The 22,826-nt window shown below is 34.9% G+C and overlaps 5 protein-coding genes across 5 annotated transcripts in view; 2 read left to right on the forward strand and 3 right to left on the reverse strand.

Moving 5' to 3' along the window:
* Nucleotides 1-2,566: 2,566 nt before the first annotated feature.
* Nucleotides 2,567-6,502, reverse strand: LOC109177267. The gene has a single exon (XM_019326579.1). The coding sequence runs from the start codon at nt 6,500-6,502 to the stop codon at nt 2,567-2,569; it is 3,936 nt and encodes a 1,311-aa protein (XP_019182124.1).
* The window catches only part of LOC109177353 (50S ribosomal protein L18-like), a 37,901-nt gene continuing 19,540 nt past the window's right edge, over nt 4,466-22,826 (forward strand). Inside the window, exons 1-2 of the mRNA XM_019326693.1 lie at nt 4,466-4,476; nt 5,966-5,970. The gene's annotated coding sequence lies outside the window, so the exon portion shown is untranslated. The remainder of the gene's footprint in view (nt 4,477-5,965; nt 5,971-22,826) is intronic.
* Nucleotides 8,715-10,207, reverse strand: LOC109177268. The gene is made up of 3 exons (XM_019326580.1): nt 9,629-10,207; nt 9,290-9,515; nt 8,715-9,205 (listed from the first exon to the last, which is right to left on the reverse strand). The coding sequence occupies exons 1-3, from the start codon at nt 10,205-10,207 to the stop codon at nt 8,715-8,717; spliced, it is 1,296 nt and encodes a 431-aa protein (XP_019182125.1).
* On the reverse strand, nt 10,478-11,506 carry LOC109177270 (uncharacterized protein At2g29880-like). The gene is made up of 2 exons (XM_019326581.1): nt 11,153-11,506; nt 10,478-11,062 (listed from the first exon to the last, which is right to left on the reverse strand). The coding sequence occupies exons 1-2, from the start codon at nt 11,504-11,506 to the stop codon at nt 10,478-10,480; spliced, it is 939 nt and encodes a 312-aa protein (XP_019182126.1).
* Nucleotides 19,336-21,909, forward strand: LOC109177351 (pentatricopeptide repeat-containing protein At1g08070, chloroplastic-like). The gene is made up of 2 exons (XM_019326687.1): nt 19,336-21,650; nt 21,764-21,909. The coding sequence occupies exon 1, from the start codon at nt 19,377-19,379 to the stop codon at nt 21,192-21,194; it is 1,818 nt and encodes a 605-aa protein (XP_019182232.1). The 5' UTR covers nt 19,336-19,376; the 3' UTR covers nt 21,195-21,650; nt 21,764-21,909.

The raw sequence follows: 22,826 nt of genomic DNA on the forward strand, positions 1-22,826 counted from the left end.
TTGGACAGTCTCACATATACTACGGTATTGTTCTGACTTATTAAAAAATAACGATCATAACATTTCTGACCACATTTCTAGTAGTCTGCATTTTCGACAACCATTTGACAAACATAAGCACTTAGACTAAAAATTTAAATGATTATAAAAACTTTGAGTAAAATTACAAGCTAATTGTACTAACTAAGAGTTAATAAATTTTACTTTGTAACCAGATTGGTTGGTGTGAGTAGCCGTGCACTCTCGTTTCTTAAAAAAAAATTCATTGTTTATTGACGTTAACGGCGTTAGGCGGATTCCCAAACATTCCATTCTCTCTTCGCAACCGCACAGTTTATAAATTATGAATCTACAGTATAGAAATTATGAACCTACAGTATTCACTACAAGAATAAAGACATTTAGTGACAAATTTTTTGTGACACTTCATAATTTAGTCACAAATAATACCCTTTTTGTGACCAAAAAAATAATTCGACACTATTGTGTGGTGTAATTGTGATAACTTTTTTTTGGTCATAGATAATATGGTAATTGTGACGAGTAAGTATTTGTTACGAATAAGTTGTCACTATTACTAGAATAATTGTGTCGTAACATGCGTTGTCACTATTTGTTGTCACTAAATGTATGTTTGTTTTGGCGACATTATAATTATGGCGGGAACGAATGTAATTGTGACAAAAAATAATGTTGACACAAATGTTTGTACTTTTTGTGACAAATAGTTGTTGGTCACTCTTGTTGATAATATTCGTGACAACTTTTTTTGTCAATAAAAATACAATTGATTTGTACGATTTGTGAAAATACATTTTATAATCACTCATTTTTAAACGTTCTTATGTGACAGATAAGTTCACTATACTTATTTTACTAATTTGTCATATCATTTTTTTTTGAAAATAAACATGTATATGTTTAGTACCAACAATATATTTCAAAAAGATTTATTAAAATTAACCATTCAAACTCAAAATACATTTTTTTTTTTTGAAAACTTCAAACTCAAAATATAAAAAAAGTAAAGAATTCAAAAGTTATAAATACAGATTCATATACTACTCAATCATCATCATCATCATCACCACCTTCCTCATTTTCAGATGTTGGAATCTCATCATCATCATTAATAAAAGCATCTCAATCACTATCAATTTCATCTTCTTCGGTACTCATGGTATGAACGTTTGATGAGCTTACTTCAACAATTGCAGCATCCAAATTAGGCATATGCAATACCATAACATCATTATTATATATCTTCCAAATTAGAGCCTTGAATGGTAAATGTGATATCCGATTTTTTTAGCCCTTCTAAATTCTTATTTTTACGATTGATCATTCATATCTTTTCTAATCAAGTGTTAAAAAAAAAATTAAAATCACATTATCCTTATCCTATGATTATTGTTATAAATAAATACAAAATAAAGTATGTATAATTATAATGTTTGATTATAAATATGTGGGTAATATTTTGAAATACAAAATAATTATTTTAATATAAATTGTGTACATATCATTTTGGGTAATATAATTATATATGTACATTTTATATACTTATGTATTATATGTGTAGTACATAGACCTGGCAATTCGTGTATACGGGTTTGTTAACGGGTCGACACGATAACGACACGAACACGATAAGGCTAAACACGGACACGACACGTTATGGTTAACGGGTTCAAATTTTTAATACGAACACGAACATGATTTTTTAACGGGTTAAGCGGGTTTACACGATAGACACGTTTTGTTAACAGGTTTCAAGTCGTGTCGACACGATACGACACGAAATCCGTTTAAACCTGTTATTTCTATTAATATATTTAAGAAAACTAAAATTTAAAGTTCTATAAAATAAAAAATAAAAAATAAAACCTACCGTTCAATTCATCAAACAAACTAAAAAGTATTGAATTCATAACATGATAAAATAACTTTCAAAAATCATAATTAAAGGAGTCCATACAAGTTTTTAGAATAAAATTGAACACAATCAAAATTCAAATTTCAAATTGTTGAACACTTGAACAACAATAATTGGTGTATGATCTTGGCCTAATGTAATAAATTCATCCTTAGTCATGTTCATAATATCTTTTGTAATCTCAATAATGACAATGGTTCTTACATAATGACAAAAATGATTCTTAGCGGGTTATAAACAGGTTTGATAAACGGGTTCGTGTTAACGGGTTAAACAGGTTCTTAATAGGTTTAACAAGTTGACCCGTTAAGACACGAAACATAACGGGTCCTTAACGGGTCAACCCGTTAACGACCCCGGACATGTTAAGGCTAAACACTAACCCGTTATTTTCGTGTCCGGTTTCGTATCGTGTTAACGGGTCGTGTCCATAATTGTCAGGTCTAGTAGTACATATATTATTTGTATGTAAGTAATATATATATATATTGGGAAGAATAGTTAACTACATATATATATACGTGTGTCTATGGTGTGTAGTATATATATATATAAGGTAGGATAATATTAGATATATAAATAAATATATATTTTGGTTGTTTTTTTTTGAAAATCAAAAGAAACACTGCATTAAATCAGATGTTCAATACAACTCGGAATAGAAGAAGTCCAAACAATGAGACCAGATTGAGAACGAGCCGCCCTAGCTAAAGCATGGGCAACTTTATTCACTGATCTAGAGATAAACTGAATAGACACATTAGTAAAGTGTCGTTGAAGTAATCGGCATTCCTCGAGAACACAACCTGCATACGTACAATCCGGTAGAGAAACCTTAACCAAATTACAAATATTCTCACAATCCGAATAAACCTTAGCATGCATGAAACCCTTCTCTTTGACCCATGACAATGCCTCCTTCACTGCAACTGCTTCAGCTAAATGAATATCATCCATGCACTGAATAGGGCCGTTTTTAGCCGCAATGTACTCCCCATCTGCAGATTGAAGAAACACGCCAAAGCAAGCTTCATGCGTTACCGGGAAGACAGCAGCATCCACATACACTCTAACCGTATTTTCTGTAGGTCCATGTACTGCCACAATGTTAGAGGAATGAGTATTGCTACCAGTAACCATTTCCTTCATCAAATTCCAATCATTCATAGTACGCTGATGCGCTAACCGAATAAGTGCAGGCTGCCAAACTTTCTGTCTCCAAACCACCTCATTTCTTTCATGCCATACGCACCACCAGAATGCAATAGATTTTAGAACCTTCAGCTTATCATCATGGATAAGACATTTACATAACCAAGCAGAAAATTCATCATCCATGTTTGGGAGGGGTGTGTTCACTAAATCATACCACAAAGGAACAAGAACAGTACACTCACAACATAAATGGCGTATAGTTTCCGGTTGGAGTCTGCACAGTACACAACTAACATCAACCTCCACTCCCCGACTATTAATGGCCATCATCGTAGGGAGTACACCATGCAAGATACGCCACACAAAATTCTTTATATTTGGAGGAATTTTCAGCCGCCAAAGATTGCGCCAAACTGCAGAATCCGTACCTTCCTGACCATGCAAAGGAGTTAACATGCGATAACCATTTTTAACCGAGTACAAACCCCTTATGTCTCCCCTCCAACACCATGTATCGTCAAATTCAGTAGCCACAGGAATTTTGAGAATTAACTCAGCGTCCCTTTGCTCAAACATATTAATAACCAGCTGTGTGTTCCAATCTTGGGTAGCAGAATCAATTAAGGAGCAAACCTTCATGTTGACATCATTATTTAGAATTGGAGACCGAATAAATGGATCCTCCTGATTAGGTAGCCAAGGTTGGTTCCAAACATTAGTATCTCTTCCATTGCCAATCCGCTTATAACTTCCCTGCTTCAACAACTGCTGTCCCGCAAGTATCGATCTCCAACAATAAGAGGGATTAGCACCAATACTAGCTTCTAAAAAACCGGAATGCGGGTAGTACCTTGCTTTATATAGACGAGCAGCCAAGGAATGTGGTTGTGTCAATAATCTCCACCCCTGCTTAGCTAACAAAGCTATATTAAATCTGCTCAAATTCTTGAAGCCAATCCCACCAAGCGACTTTGGAGAGCACATACGTTGCCACGCCATCCACCTTATACCACCGCCACTGTTACCAGTGTTTGTCCACCAAAACTTGTTCATAATTCTTTCAATCCGCTCACAGAGTGTAACCGGTAGAAAATATATACTCATTGAATAAGTGGGAAGCGCTTGAGCCACACTTTTCAGTAAAATCTCCTTACTCGCTTTTGATAATATCTTCTTGTTCCAACCACTCAACCGATGGATTAATTTTGCCTCAATATAGCTAAACACTTCTTTCTTATTTCTTCCCACTCCCATTGGCAAACCAAGATACTTGCCAATATTGTCTGATTGAATCACATTTAATGTTCCAGCCACTGCTATCCTTAGATTTGCAGCTGTATTGCGACTGAACACTATACATGATTTATTAAAGTTTACAGACTGACCTGACATCCGCTCATAACTAATCAGGCACCCCTTTATAGCCGCCGCTTCCTGCACCGTAGCTTTCAGAAAAAGCAGACTATCATCTGCAAAGAACAAATGTGATAGTCCGGGAACTCCTCTAGCCACTATACACGGTGACACCATTCCTCTAGTTACAGCTCTGGAGATCAAGTGAGACAAAGCCTCGGCACAAAGAATAAAAAGATATGGGGACAATGGGTCCCCCTGACGCAGCCCACAAGTAGGTATAATAAAATCCGAAAGATCACCGTTAACATTCACTTTGTACCTTGATGTATTCACACACCGGAGAATTAGATTAATCCAACGTTGGTCAAAACCCATACGAGACATCATCTCCCGTAGAAATGTCCATTCCATTTTATCGTACGCCTTTGCCATATCCAACTTCAATGCACACCAGCCATGATTACCTTGCCTCTTCCGGTTTAAGTAGTGAATTACCTCAGAAGCAATTAGTACATTATCTGTAATCAAGCGACCGGGAAGGAAAGCACTTTGAGATATAGAAATTACCTTGTCAAGTACTTCCTTGAGTCTGTTTGCCAACATTTTGGAGAGAATCTTATACAAAACATTGCATAATGCAATTGGGCGTAAGTCCACCATAGATGTGGGAGTTGATTTTTTTGGAATCAACGTAATAATTGCATCATTAAACCCAATCAGAAATTCGTCAGCAGAGATACAATCCAGTACGAATCGTGAGACATCCTCCCCTATCTCATTCCAAAAATGCTGGAAGAATGCCGGGCTAAATCCGTCAGGTCCCGGGGACTTATCTGGAGCCATAGAGAATAAAGCTTCTCGGACATCATCTGATTGAAACGGTCTCAAGAGACGTTGATTATCCTCTAATGAAATTGTAGCATTGAACCCGTCCAGATTGCTGCCAAAGTCCACCCCTTTAGAGGTGAAAATATTCTGGAAATATCTAGTGGCAAGAGGCAAAAGTTGATCCCCATCCACCCAACTTTGCGATTCATCCTGGAGCTTCAAAATGAGATTTTTCCTTCTTCTGGCAGAGGCATATAGGTGGAAATATTTAGTATTTCTATCCCCTCCAATCAACCAATGTTGTTTTGCTCTTTGACGCCAGTAGATGTTCAATTGATCGTTCAAATCTCGTAGTCTGCCATCCAATTCACGTACCTCTAGAAGAGAAGCCCCATCAATTCTGCTACGGAGCATGTTCAGTCTTGCCTGGATATGAGATATCTCCTTCTCTGTTCTTTTTGCGAAATTTCCTCCCCATGTACGAAGAGAGATTCCACAATGAGAGAGTCGACACGGCACTGTATCACCCCGAGAAAAATTCCAGGACTCCAAAACCACTTGTTTGCAACCTGCCTCCTTCAACCAAGCGTTCTCAAAGAGAAAATCACGTCTTTGCTTAACCATGCGAGGGCCAAAAATTTCAATATGAATGGCAGTATGATCAGAAGTTATAGTGTCATGGTTACGCACTGATACATTAGGGAACATACTGCACCAGTCAGCTCCAGCCACCGCCCTGTCAAGACGCTCCTCCAGCCAGTTTTCGGTTCCTCTACCTTTTTCCCAGGTGAACTTCCTACCCCTCATACCGAGGTCAAACAAACCACAATCGTCTAACATCTGGTTAAAGCCTTCAATGAGAGCTGGGGGATGTGGATGTAGGCCACGTTTCTCATCAGGGGATGCAAGGTCATTGAAGTCTCCAGCAACCAACCACGGCAGGTCGGACTTCTGTTTAAGAGACCGAAGCAAATTCCAAGATTGTTGGCGACGATTACGCTCCGGGAAGCCATAATAATATGTAAGTCTCCAAGGTTCACTACCGGGCAGATTCACTTGGATATCTATATGGTTTTTCGAGTAGCTTATAAGATTAGCTACTCCTCTATCTCGCCATAATAAAGCAAGACCTCCTCGAACTCCTCCTCCATCAACGTAAAAAAGACCATCGTAATTAAGTTTCATTTTCAACTGCTCAGCATGTTCACGGCGCACCTTAGTCTCCATTAAAAAAATAAAATGTGGCTTGACCTTAGACTCTAAGGCCAAAATTTCACGAACTGTACGTGGGTCGCCAAGCCCTCGACAGTTCCAACATAGGGAGGTCATTGAGATGGGCGGAACTGGTCGATACCAGTTCCGGCCAATAACAAGTTTTTTGAACTAGAGCCTTCAACTTCCATAGGACTACTGCCAACTGTTTGATCGTGAGAAGCAGAATCAGTACGACGTCTTTTTTGCTCCATAACGGTTATTGTATTCTTCACACTCACGTGAGATGTTGTAACATCATTATTGACCAAACTTTCCTTACTTGTAGAGACATTACCATGCCCAAAATCTGCTTGATTGCCATGCGTCAGTATGGTAATAGAATCATTAACCAAATCATGCGATGTCTTACCTTTCATATCTAAATCCGTACTCATCGCCGGCGACTTCCACTGACTACGCTCCGCGTGAGATTCCGGCGGTACCCATTTCTCTCCAGCTGACGGCGCATTCCTCCTACTGCCTGCACGAAGCTCTGGCCCGTAGGGCTTCTCAATATTACCCGACCAACCTTGCACCCGTTTCGAACAATGCTTATCGCCATGACCGATCAACCCACAAATAAAGCAGAAAGTGGGAAGCCGTTCATAACGGAATTCAACTTTGATCCATTCACCATTGTCCTTCTTTAGACGCGTACCTTTTCTCAGAGGTTTAGAGACTTCAAACTCAACTCGGATGCGGAAAAAAGTACGCATAGATCCATCGAAGTTTCATTCATCCATTGTGGTTACACGACCGATATAATTACCAATGGCCTGTAAGACCGCTTCAGATCGAAATCCGGACGGTAAGCCATGGACTTGAATCCAAAACTCAGCAGACTCCAGCGGGACTTGTTCCGGATCTTCGCTTGGAGAGATACGTTTGAGTATTAGAAGGCTTTGCTCAAACGTCCAGGGTCCATCATCAACAATCCGTGATATATCGCTTTCATGATAAAAACGAAAAAGATACCTTCTTGGTTGGAGCTCTTTAACGTTCACGCCCATCACTGGGCACCACAACGCTGCCATAGTATCTCTGAAAAACACGAATTTTATGGGTTTATTGGTCACAAGGCGACCAACCGCAAAAAACTCGTTAACTTCCTCGGGATGATTCAAAACAATATTGCCAACTTGCTGAATGTCTTCATCATCTTCTAGATCAGCAATAGTCAACGTTGCCATCGATCTCATAGTGCTGTCGGAATCCATAAGAGAAAAAAAGGCGAAACGGCTCACAAAAAGCGGAGAGGGAGAAACTCGCGAAAGGGCGAGAGGAAAAATTTCACTTGTTATATATTTTGGTTGTAATTACCTTTAATAGATATATATTGTTTGCTTTTATATGATAGAAATTTTTAGGTAATTAACTAAAATTATTCTTTCAATTAATTACTAAGTTGACTAGGGTTGGATGGCAAATTATGCTGTGCATTCGTATGCACCATGCATGGTGCATACGGATGCAAAAACGACGTCGTTTTAATAAAACGCGTGTCTGCCCTTAAAAAAAAAAAATCAGGTTCGATTCCCAGCAACAACATATGAACTAAAATTCCATAATCGATAAACTATAATTCCATAATCGATAAACTATAATTCCATAATCTAACCTATGAACAAAAATTCTAGAATGAATGAACTAAGGGGGGTGTATTCAATCAAGACTTTTAAAGAGTTTCAAAGACTTTTAAAGTGATGGATTTTAAATGACTTTTGTAGAGATTTCGTAGACTTTCCTAGAATCTTTTAAACTTTCATCAACTTTGTAAGAGTCTTTAAAAATCCATAAGACAAACATTTATAGACTTTTAAAAACTTTTTCATATTAAAAAGTCTACAAAAGTCATTAAAATTCTAAATTGAATACACCCTTACAAACATTCCATAACTTCTACTAATACATTATATTTATAATTTTCTTACAAAAATATATTTATATAAACCATAAATAAATTAATGCATTGCAAAAAAATAAAAAATAAATATTGATTGTCACAAAAATAGATTATATTATACATAAAGAAAATAGATTAATCAATTAATATAATCTATTTTCACTAAATATAACCAACAAAAATATTTCTTGTACTAATGAAACAACTAATATTGAGTAATATAATTATCAAAATGTCTAAAATCAAAAAGTACAAATTAAAATATTCATCTTGTTAGTACAATTATCTTTGATTGGAATTGTTTTCACCTTGTTGGGTGTCTCTCCACATATCCAAAGCTATTTTAGCCCTCCATTCATTGGCATGCTCTCGTTGTTGCTCTTGAATTTCAAACAGATGTTCAAAATTATCTACATCATTCGTCGGTAAAGGTGAAGGAGATTCATCATCATTTAGCTCAATTGGAAACTCATCGCTACGACACTCCTTGCGAAGAAAATTATGAAGCCCGGCACAAGCTAGTACAAGTTCTGCTTGAGTCTTATAAGGGAATGGAGGTGCTAACTTGAAGATCGTAAATCTCGATTTGAATATACCAAATATCCTCTCAATTACATTCCTCAAAGAAGAATGTCGTAGATTGAATAACTCAACATCATTTTCAGGGTCACGACCTTGTCCGAAAAAATCTTGAAGATGATAACGTACACCTCGATATGGAGCTAAAAATTGCTGTCGGTTTGGAAATCCACAATCCACTAAAAAGTATTTACCTACACACATTTAAAATATTAATTATCCAATATGTAAAGTTATTTAATATTATTTAAAAAAAAAAAAAACTAAACTAAACTGACCTTGTGGTACTTTAAGGCCATTCCTCCTTGATAAACTGTCACTTAGCAATTTTGAATCATGTGCTGAACCCTCCCACCCGCTAAGAACATATATGAATTCTAAATCAAAGTTACAAGCAGCCAATACATTTTGTGAAATTATTCCATGACGATTACGATAACTGCTTACATCACGCCCAGTTACCATTGCTGGAATATGTGTGCCATCAATAGCTCCAACACAATCCTAAAGTAAATTCAACACATAAATATGATTTCATATTCACATTTATAAGAATATCTATGACACGCATAAAAAATAGAACAATAATTAATCAAATAGGGTGATTTATTGCTTACCTTAAAGTATGGGTAAAATCTTGTACTTTCTCTTATTCGTGTAGGCACTGTGAAACTAGGTTTGACCATCATCTCAGGTGCTATTGTGTTAAGAGCCTTTAAAACTTTGTTAAAATTCTTACTTGTAGCAAAGTGTGACCGATAAAATGTTTCACGAGTATGGCAATATCTAGAGTTCTGGCCAACTGTTAGTAAAAATGTTACAACCATTTCTTCAACAGTAATGTATCTTGTATCCTTTAGAAGTGTTTTCTCTCTTATAATATGACATAACTTTAAAAACACATTTGGATACATTCTGTATACTTGCCGAAAGTTATCAGAATCTTCAGCCAATACGTTTTGTATGTAAGTGTATCCACGTGAAGTAATCGGTCGTCGAGCTAGTGGATGTTCAATTCGTTCACCATTATTATCAATAATAACCTCTTTTAATACTTGTATAATCATAGAAATTATTTCCGATAAACGTTGAATGATTTCATAAAACTCTACTTCTTCAATTTCTTCATCTACTTGTTCTTCCTCCACATCAACCATCTCAAAGTCGTCATTGCTATCAATACTAGAGCTTGACATTATATATCAATCACCTAAATGGTATTAAATAGTACCTACAAACAAAAGTATTTATATGAAACAATAAAAAATATTTTTTTTTTAAAAAAAAAAGTAAAGAAAAGAATTTATAGTAAAAAAAAAATAGTAATACTAACAATAATTCTATCAAACTTCATGTAAAAAATCCAACACAAATATTGTTAATGCATGGAACAAAATTTATGAAACTAATAATAGTACTAATAATAATAATACTATGAACTCTCATTTGGACAATTTGAACATTATCTACTTATAGCGATCTTGGGGTGACATATTTATAAATGTATCTTTCTTTGATTTGGTGTTCAGCCATTCCAAAACCTTGAAACAAGTATCACTATCCAAGTCAGGGAGTTCCTTAATAGCATCCCAACAACCACTTTCTTTTACCCTTTTTTGCACCAAAATATGGATATCAGCCGCAATCGAATCAAGAGTATTAGATAATTTATCTAACACATTAGATCGATTTGTTTCCTCTGTTGAACTACTATTTCCTTCATATTCAGTTCTATTCCTTTTTCTCTTATAATACTTTGTTGAAGTTGCTTCCACATTTATCTCTTGAGGTGCTGATGAAGTATATTGTGATAATCGTGGATCTTGAGAATCTACTTGTATATCATTTTGTGTACCATCGTTAGCAAAATCAAAGTGTAGTTGATCAATTCTACACTGATTATCTTCTTCAACACTATAGATTCTTGCATCAGTTTCATCACCCAATCCGATAGAGTTTTTTCCTACAGCAGTACTACTTCCAAATACAAATGCTAAATCGTCATAGTCAGCAATCGTATCTGTCCGTAGATTTTTATGAGTAGGATGAGACTAGAAAAGGAAAATAAAATAGTTAATAAATTATTTAAAATATAAAATTTAAGAAACATCTATGTTAATTAAACGATATAAAAATCTCACCTTAAAATAATCTTCCCACACCTCATCGCTAGCAGTAAACCTCTTTGTGATTGGATCCCAACCAAATCCAGAATTATGACGCATAAGCTCAGAAAAATTGTTAAAACGATGCTTGAACCATTTCAATCTGCTTTGGTATTGTGCATACGATCTTTGACAACCAAGCTTTTCATTAAGAGCCGGAAGTATCCTCTTCTCCACAGTTAACTTGCTTAAACCCCCACTACTATCACGCCATCCATTTTTTATCGCATCAACCATAAGTTGTAACAACTCATTACTCTCCTCAGGTGCCCATAATGCATAATTTCCATTAACTTTACTTTTACCTTTACTCCTTTCTTGATCCCCCATTACTATCAAATAAATAAGAACCTCAAATAATTCAACTTAACACAAATACAAATATTAATAATTAATGAACATATAATAACATAAAATTATATTAATTATAAAAAAAATTGTAAAAATTTGAGTATATTAATTCAATTCATTACAAAAAAATTATAGAATATTTATGCTGCGAACAGCAGCAGAGATGCTGCTGTTCGCAGCAGATAAGCGTAAAATCTGCTGCGAACAGCAGCCCCCTGCTGCTGCTCGCAGCATGTTTGCTGCTGCGAACACGCAGCAAGCAAATTTGCTTGCTGCGAACAGCAGCAAGAAATTCTTGCTGCTGTTCGCAGCAAACAAAGTTGCATAAATATATAAAAAAAAAAAATTACAACGTATACACGTACCGACAATTTGATGAAAAAGTTGTCTGGTTGATAGAGGAAAAAAAGTCTGTAGAGAAAATTGAAAAGTTTGAGGTTGGAGGGTCGGATTTCATCTATTTATATTAATGAAGAAAAAGTCTACAGAAATCCTATTATGATAAAGTCTATGAAAGTTGATAAATATTTGAATACCAGTAGACTTTTAAAGACTCAATAAAAGTCTGAAACGAATACCTGTATACTTTTAAAGACTTCTGAAAAGTATGAATCGAATACAGGTAGACTTTTAAAGAGTCTTTAAAAGTCTAAATTGAATACCACCAAACTTTGAAAGTCGTTAAAAGTCATTAAAACTCTTTAAAAGTCTGGATTGAATACACCCCCCTAAAATTCCATAATCTATAAACTAAAATTTCAGAATCGATGAACTACAATTCCATAATCGATGAACTATAATTCCATAATCAATGAACTATAATTCCATAATCTATGAACTAAACTTCCAGAATGAATGAACAATATAATGTTGTTGCTGGCGCGTTTTTTAATAAAACGACGTCGTTTTGGCATCCGGATGCACATCATAACGGATTGGGGGTTGGATGATGATCAATATAGATATTCTCTTCCTTCTTTTTTTTCTACCTTGGCCAATTCTACTAGCAAAAGAAAAAAAAATTCCTCTCTTCTTCCCATCTCTTCATTTTTGAAATTCTAAAAAATAAAAAGAAGAAGAAATTCTTCTCCTATTCTTCTCAAGAGTTGAAACAATCTACGCAGGCCTAAAGATCGGTGGAGAACTTAGAGCATTATTAAAAGATTAAAAAGATTTGGGAAGAATTTGTTTCAAGTAAGTGGTTGTCCTTTATCTTACTTTGCCCATCTTTGTTTTTTTTTTTTTTTTTTTTTTTTTTTTTAATGAATTAATTTTGGTTGGTTGATTTTTGTTGTCTGAATCATATCAAGATAAATTATATCATAATAGTTGAAATATATAATTTTTTAGTATTGAACATGTATTATGCTAAAAAAATGAATGTAATGCTTAGTTTATTATATGTTCTCTACTTACACATATATATACTTTCGTATTTATTTTGTATATAAAATTATTTAATTTATTATTATTGAATGACATATGTGTGTGTGTGTGTGTATATATATATATATATATATATATATATATATATATATATATATATATTATGTACTGCACATATCTATATTATATATTTTGTTTTATTTTTTTATTTATATATTATTACCTGTTTTTATAAAAAATATATAAATAAAAAAATAAAACAAAATATATAATATAGATATGTGCAGTACATAATATATATATTAACTACCGTATATTACATATATATATAAAAAAGTATATATATTTTCTGCTGTGACCTTAAATTAATTTTTACTCAATTATTAATATTTATCTTAATTGCATGATAAACTTCAGGAAGAGGGAGAGAAGAATAAAGAAAAGATTTGAGCTGCACCTCTACCACTTGTTGAGCATTTTGATTTGGTTTAAAAAAAAAAAGTTAAGCAATGCACGTGATTTATGTTTTAAGGGGGTAACTTCAAAAGTCGAAGAGAAATTCTTTTCAAGCAGAAATAGAAGCTTCAAAGAAGCGTGAAAATAATTTAGAAGAAGAAATTGCAAAATTTAAAGAAATCGCACAAGCAGCTTTAGAGAAACAAGGTGCTGAAATCAAACAATTTTTTGCACACTTAGCAAGCAATCAAGGGCTTCAAAATATGCTAAGCAATGCATCTCCATAAACTACCTCAATTGAAGAATAATCAAGACATTTTATTTTAAAACATTTTTATTTGAATTCATTTCTTACAAAGTATATTTGTTAGACATTGATGTCTTTATATATATATATATATATATATATATATATATATATATATATATATATTTTAATTTGATGAGTAACATTTGTTGAATGAATTATTTTATTCCAAATAATAATTAAATTAAAACATTTAATTATGACAAGATTTTGAAATAAATAATTTTATATTTTGTGTATTTGGCTAGTATTATTTGGAAAAAGAATTGTGACCAAGTAATGGTCACAACAAAGTAATTATTGATACAACTCTTTTGGTCACTGATAATCATTTTTGCGTCAAGAACAATTCTCACAAATAAGTACAGCTATTGTGACTAAAGTGTTGTCACAATAAAATATTTAATTGCAACAAATTTAATTGTCACTAAATCAATTTTTTGTAATAACATATTTGGTCTTAAATTATACATTTATTGTGACAACTATCGTTATCACTCAAATACTACTTTCAGTGTAAGTAAATATTGTCACAAAAGTACTAAGTAATTGTGACAACTTTTCAAAAGTCGTTACTACTACAATAGTGACGGAAGATATAGTGACGACAGGTGACGACTTCAAAAATTGGTCACTAATTTCAATAGTGACCAAAATTGATAGTTTCGGTGACAACTTCTGTTGTCACTAAATGTGAAATTTCTTGTAGTGATTAGATTTGTGAACATGTGATAGAGCTATATGTTCATAATTTTATAAATATCTGTTCATAATTATAGAGCTATATGTTCATAATTTTCTATGTTCATATTCTCAATTGTTGAACTTTGTATTCACAAATCACAGAACTATATGTTCATAATTTTCGATGTTCATATTCTCAATTGTTGAACTCTGTATTCACAAATCACAGAACTATATGTTCATAATTTGATAACTACTGTATTCACAAATCACAGAACTATATGTTCATAATTTGATAACTATACAGTTTAGAAATTATGAATCTACAATACAGAAATTATGAATCTACAATACAGAAATTATGAATCTGCAGTATAGAAATTATGAATCTACTGTATAGAAATTATGAATCTACTGTATTTAAATTATGAATCTACTATATTTAAATTATGAATCTACAGTTTAGAAATTATGAATCTACAGTATAGATTTTATGAACCTACAGTATGGAAATTATGAATCTACAATATAGAAATTATGAATTGAAACCGTGCGCACCTTGCATGGTGCACACGGTTACACAGCATAACATTCTGACCAGCACTTTGCCTTTTAATTAGGCTGACCCGATGCGATGGGGCTTAGTCTAAGTATGGTACGAGCTTAGAAATTTCTCCTAAAGTTAGGGTATGCTCGGGATACCAAATTAAAAGCACATTTAACTGTATGAGTAATACATATTCAAATGAGCTAATACTCAATTTTGTCTTTAGACTTTAAATGGCTCTTATTGAGGGAATGTCACAGGATCGAACTCTAGTGGTGGGGTATTGACTATTTAGACTGCAATAGTCAACATATAAAGAAAGTATAGAACAAATACTAATTGTAATGTAATAGAGTCAATAGTATTAAAAAAACAAGGAATAAGGGTCAAATTGACCATTGAACGTAACGCATAAGTGCAATCAGGCCACCCAACCTAAAAAACGTTCAATTAGCCCACTTAACAACGCAAATGTCTCCAATTTCACTGCATAGCCGGTTTTCCCTTCTTGTTTCCGGTGGAGCGATGACAAGGCAGTTGACATGGCATTAACATCACTCCTCCTTGTATTTCTTACCTATCCAGCGTGTATATAACCCAAATCCAGTGTTTGAAATCTCCAGAGGGTGAGGCAGCAATAGCTCAATGAAGAAGAAACCCTAGTCGCATGCCAGGTCTATAATGGCTTATTCGAATTCTAGGTCTTCTTCAAGTTCTCCAAAAATACCTTCTCGCAATTATACTTTTCAATATGAGCCATGTTTGTACTGTAAATGTGGATTGAAAGCCCCATTATGCACAGCTCGGGATAGTGGAAGAAAATTTTTTGGCTGTCAAAATTGGAAGGTTAGATTTCTTATATTTGTTGTTTGTTAATTCTTTTTTCAGTTTGCATTAGGGTGTTGCGTGTGTTTTCAGGGCAATGGATGTGGATTTTTCCTTTATGTTGAGGATTTGATGCAAGGAATGGGAGCTATGGAGTATGAATCTACCAAAATGGATTTAATGGAGTTAAAAAGGATTGTTGAAAGTGTAAGAGATGAAGTTGTGGTGGTCCAAAGCAGATTAGGGAGGATTGAAGAAGCCACGAAGAAAAGTGGTACTGTAAAAATGGTTAAAGTTGTATGTGTTGGAGTTTTAGTTGTTTTAGTTGCAATTGTATGGTTTAATGTTAGGTTTATGTAGTGTTGGAGTTGTAGTTATTTTAGCTGCAATTCTGGACTTAGTTGTATTCTGTAGATGGATATGAATGGTTCACTAGTTTATGAATGGGTGTGTTCCAAGTGTATTTGAATGCTTACAATATTATTCACTTGTTTTTGAATGGTTGTGTTCAATGCTTTATGAATGCTTACAACTGAAACCAGTGATAAACATCAACTCAACTCATAAAAGCCATCAACTCAAATGATAAACATCAAGACATAATCTGAAACTATAATCAACTCAAATGTGAAAGCATTAACCATAGGCCACAAGCCAGTTACAAAAAAGCCATCAACTCAAATGATAAACATCAAGACATAATCTGAAACTATAATCAACTGAAATGTGAAAGCATTAACCATAAGCCATCAACTCAAATGTTAAATAGAAGCCATAATATGTCAGCATAAACCATACTGATTTTATAGAGTTAAATACTGATTTTATAGTGTTAAATCCTAAAGAGTTAAACAGAAGCCATAATAAGCCACTGGCAGTCTACAGAGTTAAAACCATTAAGCCATAATATTCCCAGGCAGTTTGCAAAATACTATGCCATAAGCCAGTTACAAAAAATTAGGCCATTCACAAGTTAGTCAATACAAGTTTCCACACTTCATAGACAAAAAAATTCATGTTTCACTCCAAGTTTCCACTACTGTTTCTTCTTGGCAGCTTTCGCACTTGTTTTCCCTCCAACTGATAGCACTTGTTGTCCTTTTCTTCCAGGCTACAAAATGAAAAAAAGGTGAATACATTAATCATGCTATTTATAACCATGAATTTAAGAACCATGCATTAACTTACATTTAAGATTTGTGTTCCAGTATTTGGGTTGATGTATACACCAAAGCCACCAGATCTCCTCACAGGCAATTTACTTCTCCTAGTAGATGATGCATAAGCAGAAGTTGTAGCAACAGAGGCAGTGGCTGTGGCTGAAGCAGTGGCTGTGGCTGGCATATACTATGAGGAAGCAATAGAGGCAGTGGTAGTGGCAGTGACTGTGGCTGAAGTAGTGGATGGCATAGAATTATTTGCAGGACAAACTTTCTTTTGATGTCCCTTTTGTTTACAAATAGAACATGTCATTACTCGTCCTTGCCTTGAAATTTTCCCAACTCGGGGTTCTGTAGGTTCTCTGGTTCTTTTCTTCTTGGGCCTACCAGTCATTGGTCTTGGTTTAGGGGCTAAATTTCTTAGATGGAGGGGTCATATGTTGTGTAACTACTTCTTCTTCTGACTCTTGAGTGGGTGGGTCTGCTGAGTCATAATAGTAGTCATCACTGCATGCATCTTTCTCAGTTTTCTTAGCTTCATTATCCTTAGCCTTGGTAGTCTTAACCTTGCCCTTAACCTCCTTTCCCTTTCCCTTAACAGTAGGCTCATCTTCCCCTTCATACCGCAAGTTCACATTAATGTCAGCAACATCCTCTTGTGTAACTCCTCCAATATCATTCTCAACATCAGAATATTCATTGTCCTCACCCTGAGAATCTGTATATTCACACTCAGAATCATTATCTTCACCCCCAAAATCATTATCTTCTTCATCACCTTCATTGCCTCCTTCATTAGTATCATATTCTTCCCCTTCATCTTTACCATTCCCTTCACCATCATTGTAGTTTCCCTCATAATCCCTCATTAACCTCATCATTCCCATCACACCAGGTAACAAGTAACTTGGAATTAAATCAGCATCATCTATTCCATGATCCACATATATATCACATGACTTAAATCTAATTGCTAATGCATTGAGATCTAACACAGTTGCATCATTCCACAAAACTCTTAGTTTCTCCATTGGCTCATGCACTGCTTTATAGTATAGTGTCTCTATTTTTCCATACTGCCCTTCCTTTATGAATTTCACTAAGTGTGGGTATGAAAGAAAATCAGGGTCTATATCAACATGCCAAACATCCCCATTCATGTACTGCACTTTTGAATCCTTTCCCCCCATGGTGTATTATTAGTTCAACAGTGCCCATCACTAGGGAACCTAACAACAAGCAATCCATTCTCAGCATTTCAAAGAGCAATTGAATGAAACTATTTATTCATTACAAGTCTGACTCAATTACAGAATGCAGCCACTTCCTCATATTTTTTTAGGGTTTAGAAACCACATTATGACTCAATATTGAAAGCAACAATGCAAGCAATTATCTACAATATTCTTAGGGTTTAGGGACCACAAGTCTAACTCAATATTCTATTAAAAACATTATCAAAGCATCTACTGTATTCTAAGAATTTAGGGACACAAGTCTGACTCAATATCCATTGAAAAACAATAACATTATTGTACTGTATTCTTAGAATTTAGGGACCACACAAATGCCTTTTAGTCTTTAGACTCCATTAAAGATTGCAGACAATGACAAGGATGGACCACATAGTACAACAACAAAACTAAATCAAAGCAAACATGTCGGGATTTCACTATACAAACAGTATAAAGTCGCATGTTTTTCACAAAAACTATAAAAGAACTCTTTCTCTTCAAACAAAAACACAAAAAAAAAAAAAAAAACAACGAAAAATCCAACACCCAACTATAAAATAACTCAGAAAAACATACCTCAACTCCAGAAATTGAAAAAGCGCAGTGACAACCTTCAATCTCTTCAAACAACGAACCAACTTCTACACTTCAACCTCTTCGATTTGGGTATTGTTGTCAATTTGGGGACTGCTTACGAATGAATTAGGGATGGCTTACGAGAGAATTAGGGGTTGCTTTCGGACAAGGAAGGGCAGACTGTCGTTTTGTTTACACGCTGAAAGAAACAAAATAAAATTGGGGTACTAATGCCATGTCAACTGCCATGTCATCGCTCCACCGGAAACAAGAAGGGAAAACCGGCTATGCGGTGAAATTGGAGACATTTGCATTGTTAAGTGGGCTAATTGAACGTTTTTTAGGTTAGGTGGCCTGATTACACTTATGCGTTACGTTCAGTAGCCAATTTGACTCTTGTTTCAAAAAACAAAACTAAATCGGATAGCATTTAAAGTTAGGACATAAAATAAGGTGGAAGAACTAATTTATATATGACAAAATTTTGTGTGAAATCGTCTTATGGGCCCTTATCAGTGAAACAGGTTGAGTCAAATGAAAATGTAATACAGATACTAAAAATGTAATATTAATCAAGAATAAAGTGTTTATTGATGATTATGAAAACCAACATGACTGTATTCCATAATCATTTTGATACACAAGAAGTTACACAGTCACTGAAACTGAAAACATGAACGTTAGACTCAAAGCTACCCTAAATTCTCTCAACATCACCAAATTCATCCAAATTCAGAAAAACCTCTCAAAGCCAACTCCGAAGCTCTGGTCTGATAATGGCGGCGAGGTTTCTGACCCAAACGACCAAGGCGTTCACACGTTACGGCGTAGTCACCCCATCTTGCTCACATTGGACAAAATCAACCCCACGCTGCAACAGGTCGACCAAGTTCATGCCCAGCTCGTTGTTTCTGGAAACTTTCAGCACCCAATGGCCTCCGGCCGGTTGGTGAAAAAGCTTTGCTCTTCGAAACTCACACTCCCTCACGCTGTGAAGCTCTTTTCCTATCTTGAAGAGCCTGATGCTTTCCTATGTAATACGATTATGAGAGGTTACGTGAATTTTGATGAGCCCGAAAAGGCTTTAGCGTTTTATTATCATCAAATGGTTGAAAAGGGAATCGTTCAGAATAATTATACGTTTCCGACGTTAGTAAAGGCTTGCGCCGATATGGGTTTGCTGAGAGAGGGCCAGAAGGTTCACGCCAATGTTGTAAAATGTGGGTTTGAATTGGATTTATATGTTAGGAATACTATGATTCACATGTATGCGGTTTGTGGTAGGATTGGGGACGCAAGGAAGGTGTTTGATATGAGTCCCGAATCAGATTTAGTGACTTGGAATACTATGGTTGACGGTTATGTTAAAAATGGGGAAGTGAAATTTGCCCACCGGGTGTTTGATAGTATGCCTGCAAGAGATGTTTTTAGTTGGAATACAATGATTTCCGCCTACGCGGGGATTGGGGATATGGAGACCGCAAAGCAGTTGTTCGAGAAGATGCCTTCCAGAGATATTGTTTCTTGGAATTGTTTGATCGATGGGTATTCTCAATTTGGAGATGTCATTGCTGCTCAGGCACTGTTTGATCAAATGGATTACCGTAATGTTGTTTCTTGGAATAGTATGATGGCACTTTATGTGCGGACAAAAGATTGTAATGAGTGTTTGAGATTGTTCGATAGAATGATGCAAGAAGGAGATGTTAAACCAAATGAGGCTACCTTAATGAGTGTCTTGACGGCATGTGCACACTTGGGGAGGCTAGACAGAGGTGAATGGGTTCATTCCTATATCGAATACACCGAGAGAATAAAACCTGATGTTTTGCTCTCAACCGCTGTGTTAACAATGTATGCAAAATGTGGAGCGGTGGATTTGGCTAAACGTGTCTTTGATGAGATGCCAGAGAAAAGTGTTGTATCATGGAATTCTATGATAATGGGTTACGGGGCACATGGGAAGGGCGAGAGAGCTGTTGAAATATTCTTAGAGATGGAAAGGAACGGAGTGATGCCAAATGATGCTACTTTTGTGTGTGTTTTGAGTGCATGTACTCATTCCGGGATGATACTGGAGGGCTGGTGGTTCTTCGGGTTAATGCAGAGAGTCTACAAGATTGAACCTAAGGTTGAACATTACGGTTGCATGGTTGATCTCCTTGGGCGGGCTGGGTTGATGAATGATTCTGAGGAGCTTATCGGGAAGATGCCTATGGAGTCAGGCCCTGCACTCTGGGGAGCTTTACTATCCGCTTGCAGGACCCACTCAAATACCGAGCTGGGGGAGATCATAGCTAGGCAGATGATAAAATTGATGCCAGATGACGTCGGGCCTTATGTACTCTTATCGAATATATATGCCACCGAGGGAAGATGGGATGACGTAGAGAATGTGAGAAAGATGATGGCTGAGAAGGGAGTACAGAAGGCAGCGGGGTCTAGCCTGCTCCAAAAAATACTGGAATCTTTTCCTTCAGAATCTGAATGAGTACTCTACTCCATCTTGTCTATAGTTTGTATCCACAATCACGGGTTGTGCTGAGTTTAAGCAGTAGCCGGGATGGCAACGAGGTTGATCAAGTTAAGAAAAAACTTGCCTAAAGGCATATGGTTAAGCTTTGATTTTGAAGATTCACATCCGGTAGGTATTCCTAGTGTTGGGCGTCGGTCAAGTTCAGCTCGATTCAAGACATGGCGCTTGGCTTACCACGGGGGGATGTTTACGAAGGATATGGTAACCAGATAACCAAAAAACTCCGTGGTTAAGCGAAACCAAGCCGGGCTGTCTTATGATCCTTTTATCTGTATATTTTCCTATCTTGTTTTATGTTTTCTCTAAATCTGGATATGTCATCAATTATTTGAATAGGTCTTCCATATCAACATGTTGGTGAAGCCTTGCGGATGATTTATCACTGCTTGTATGTGGCTCTGGATGAACAAGGTAAGATTTTAATTTAAGAAATTTTATATTCAGCATAAATATGTTAGGAATTCATCATTTATTTACTAAGGAAAAACAAATCAATGTAATAAAATTGGTTGTCTATGCTGCAGGTAAAGCTGAATATAATGTTCTCTCTATAAAGATGATGTAGATGGATATGAGTATACTAATGTCAAATACAGGGAAAGCTTGTGCTATGGTATGATTACCCTCCTGCCCCGGTGTAATCAGGGGTATGTCCCGGTGTCACATGTATTGGACTTTTGATTTATATTTACATCTCCCGATTTGATGATTACCCTCCTGCCAGTGAATTCTCCTGCTAAAGATCCTCTTTGGGTTATTAATTTTTTTGGGTGTACTCAGATTTCCACTGTTAGTGACAATGACTAATTCCTGTTGAGAAAATTCTCTTGTAACTAAATATGTCAATAGCCTATTTTCTAACTGAATCGAACCATCATAATTTTGCTATGATTAATGTAATTTTAATCTCTCAATTGTTTCTTACTAGCGATTTTAGTCCGTAATTTTTTATCATTACAATATACACTCATAACTTTTCAATAAAGTTGTATTTATAACCCCTAAAGTAACAACACTATTAAACTCTATTAAAATTTTATTTAATAAATAGTTATTTTAAAATTTTATTATCTTTGTTCTTTATAACATTATTAGTTTTGGAATTTAAACATTTTCTGCTGTGCAGCCCGTGGCTTTTTTTTTTTTTTTTTTTTTTTTAATTTTATTTTGTAATTATCTTTTATTCAATTGACTCATTTAAAATTATTTGGTACTACATACTTATAATTAAAATAGTTATTATCATATTTAAAAATATTTTTTATTGAATTGACGCATTTATGAATTGGATAAATAAATTCCGTGTAATATTAGCGTATATCAATTTTCAAAATTAATTAGTCTATATTCTACCACCATATTCTTTTACAATATCTATTAGCATAATTAGTTATTTAATAATCTTAATATTTTTTATTCAATTAAGTCCTTTTAAATTATCCAAAACTACATACTTATAATTAGAATTTATATTACCTAATTTAAAATATTTTTATTCAATTACTAGTATAATAATCATCATCCATTTCGGGCTATTATCATAATAAATGTATTTTGTATTCAGAGAAAATATATTTTTATGGTCCA

The sequence above is a fragment of the Ipomoea nil genome, unplaced genomic scaffold (genome assembly GCF_001879475.1).
Source record: "Ipomoea nil cultivar Tokyo-kokei standard unplaced genomic scaffold, Asagao_1.1 scaffold0804, whole genome shotgun sequence".
Lineage (NCBI taxonomy): Eukaryota > Viridiplantae > Streptophyta > Magnoliopsida > Solanales > Convolvulaceae > Ipomoea > Ipomoea nil.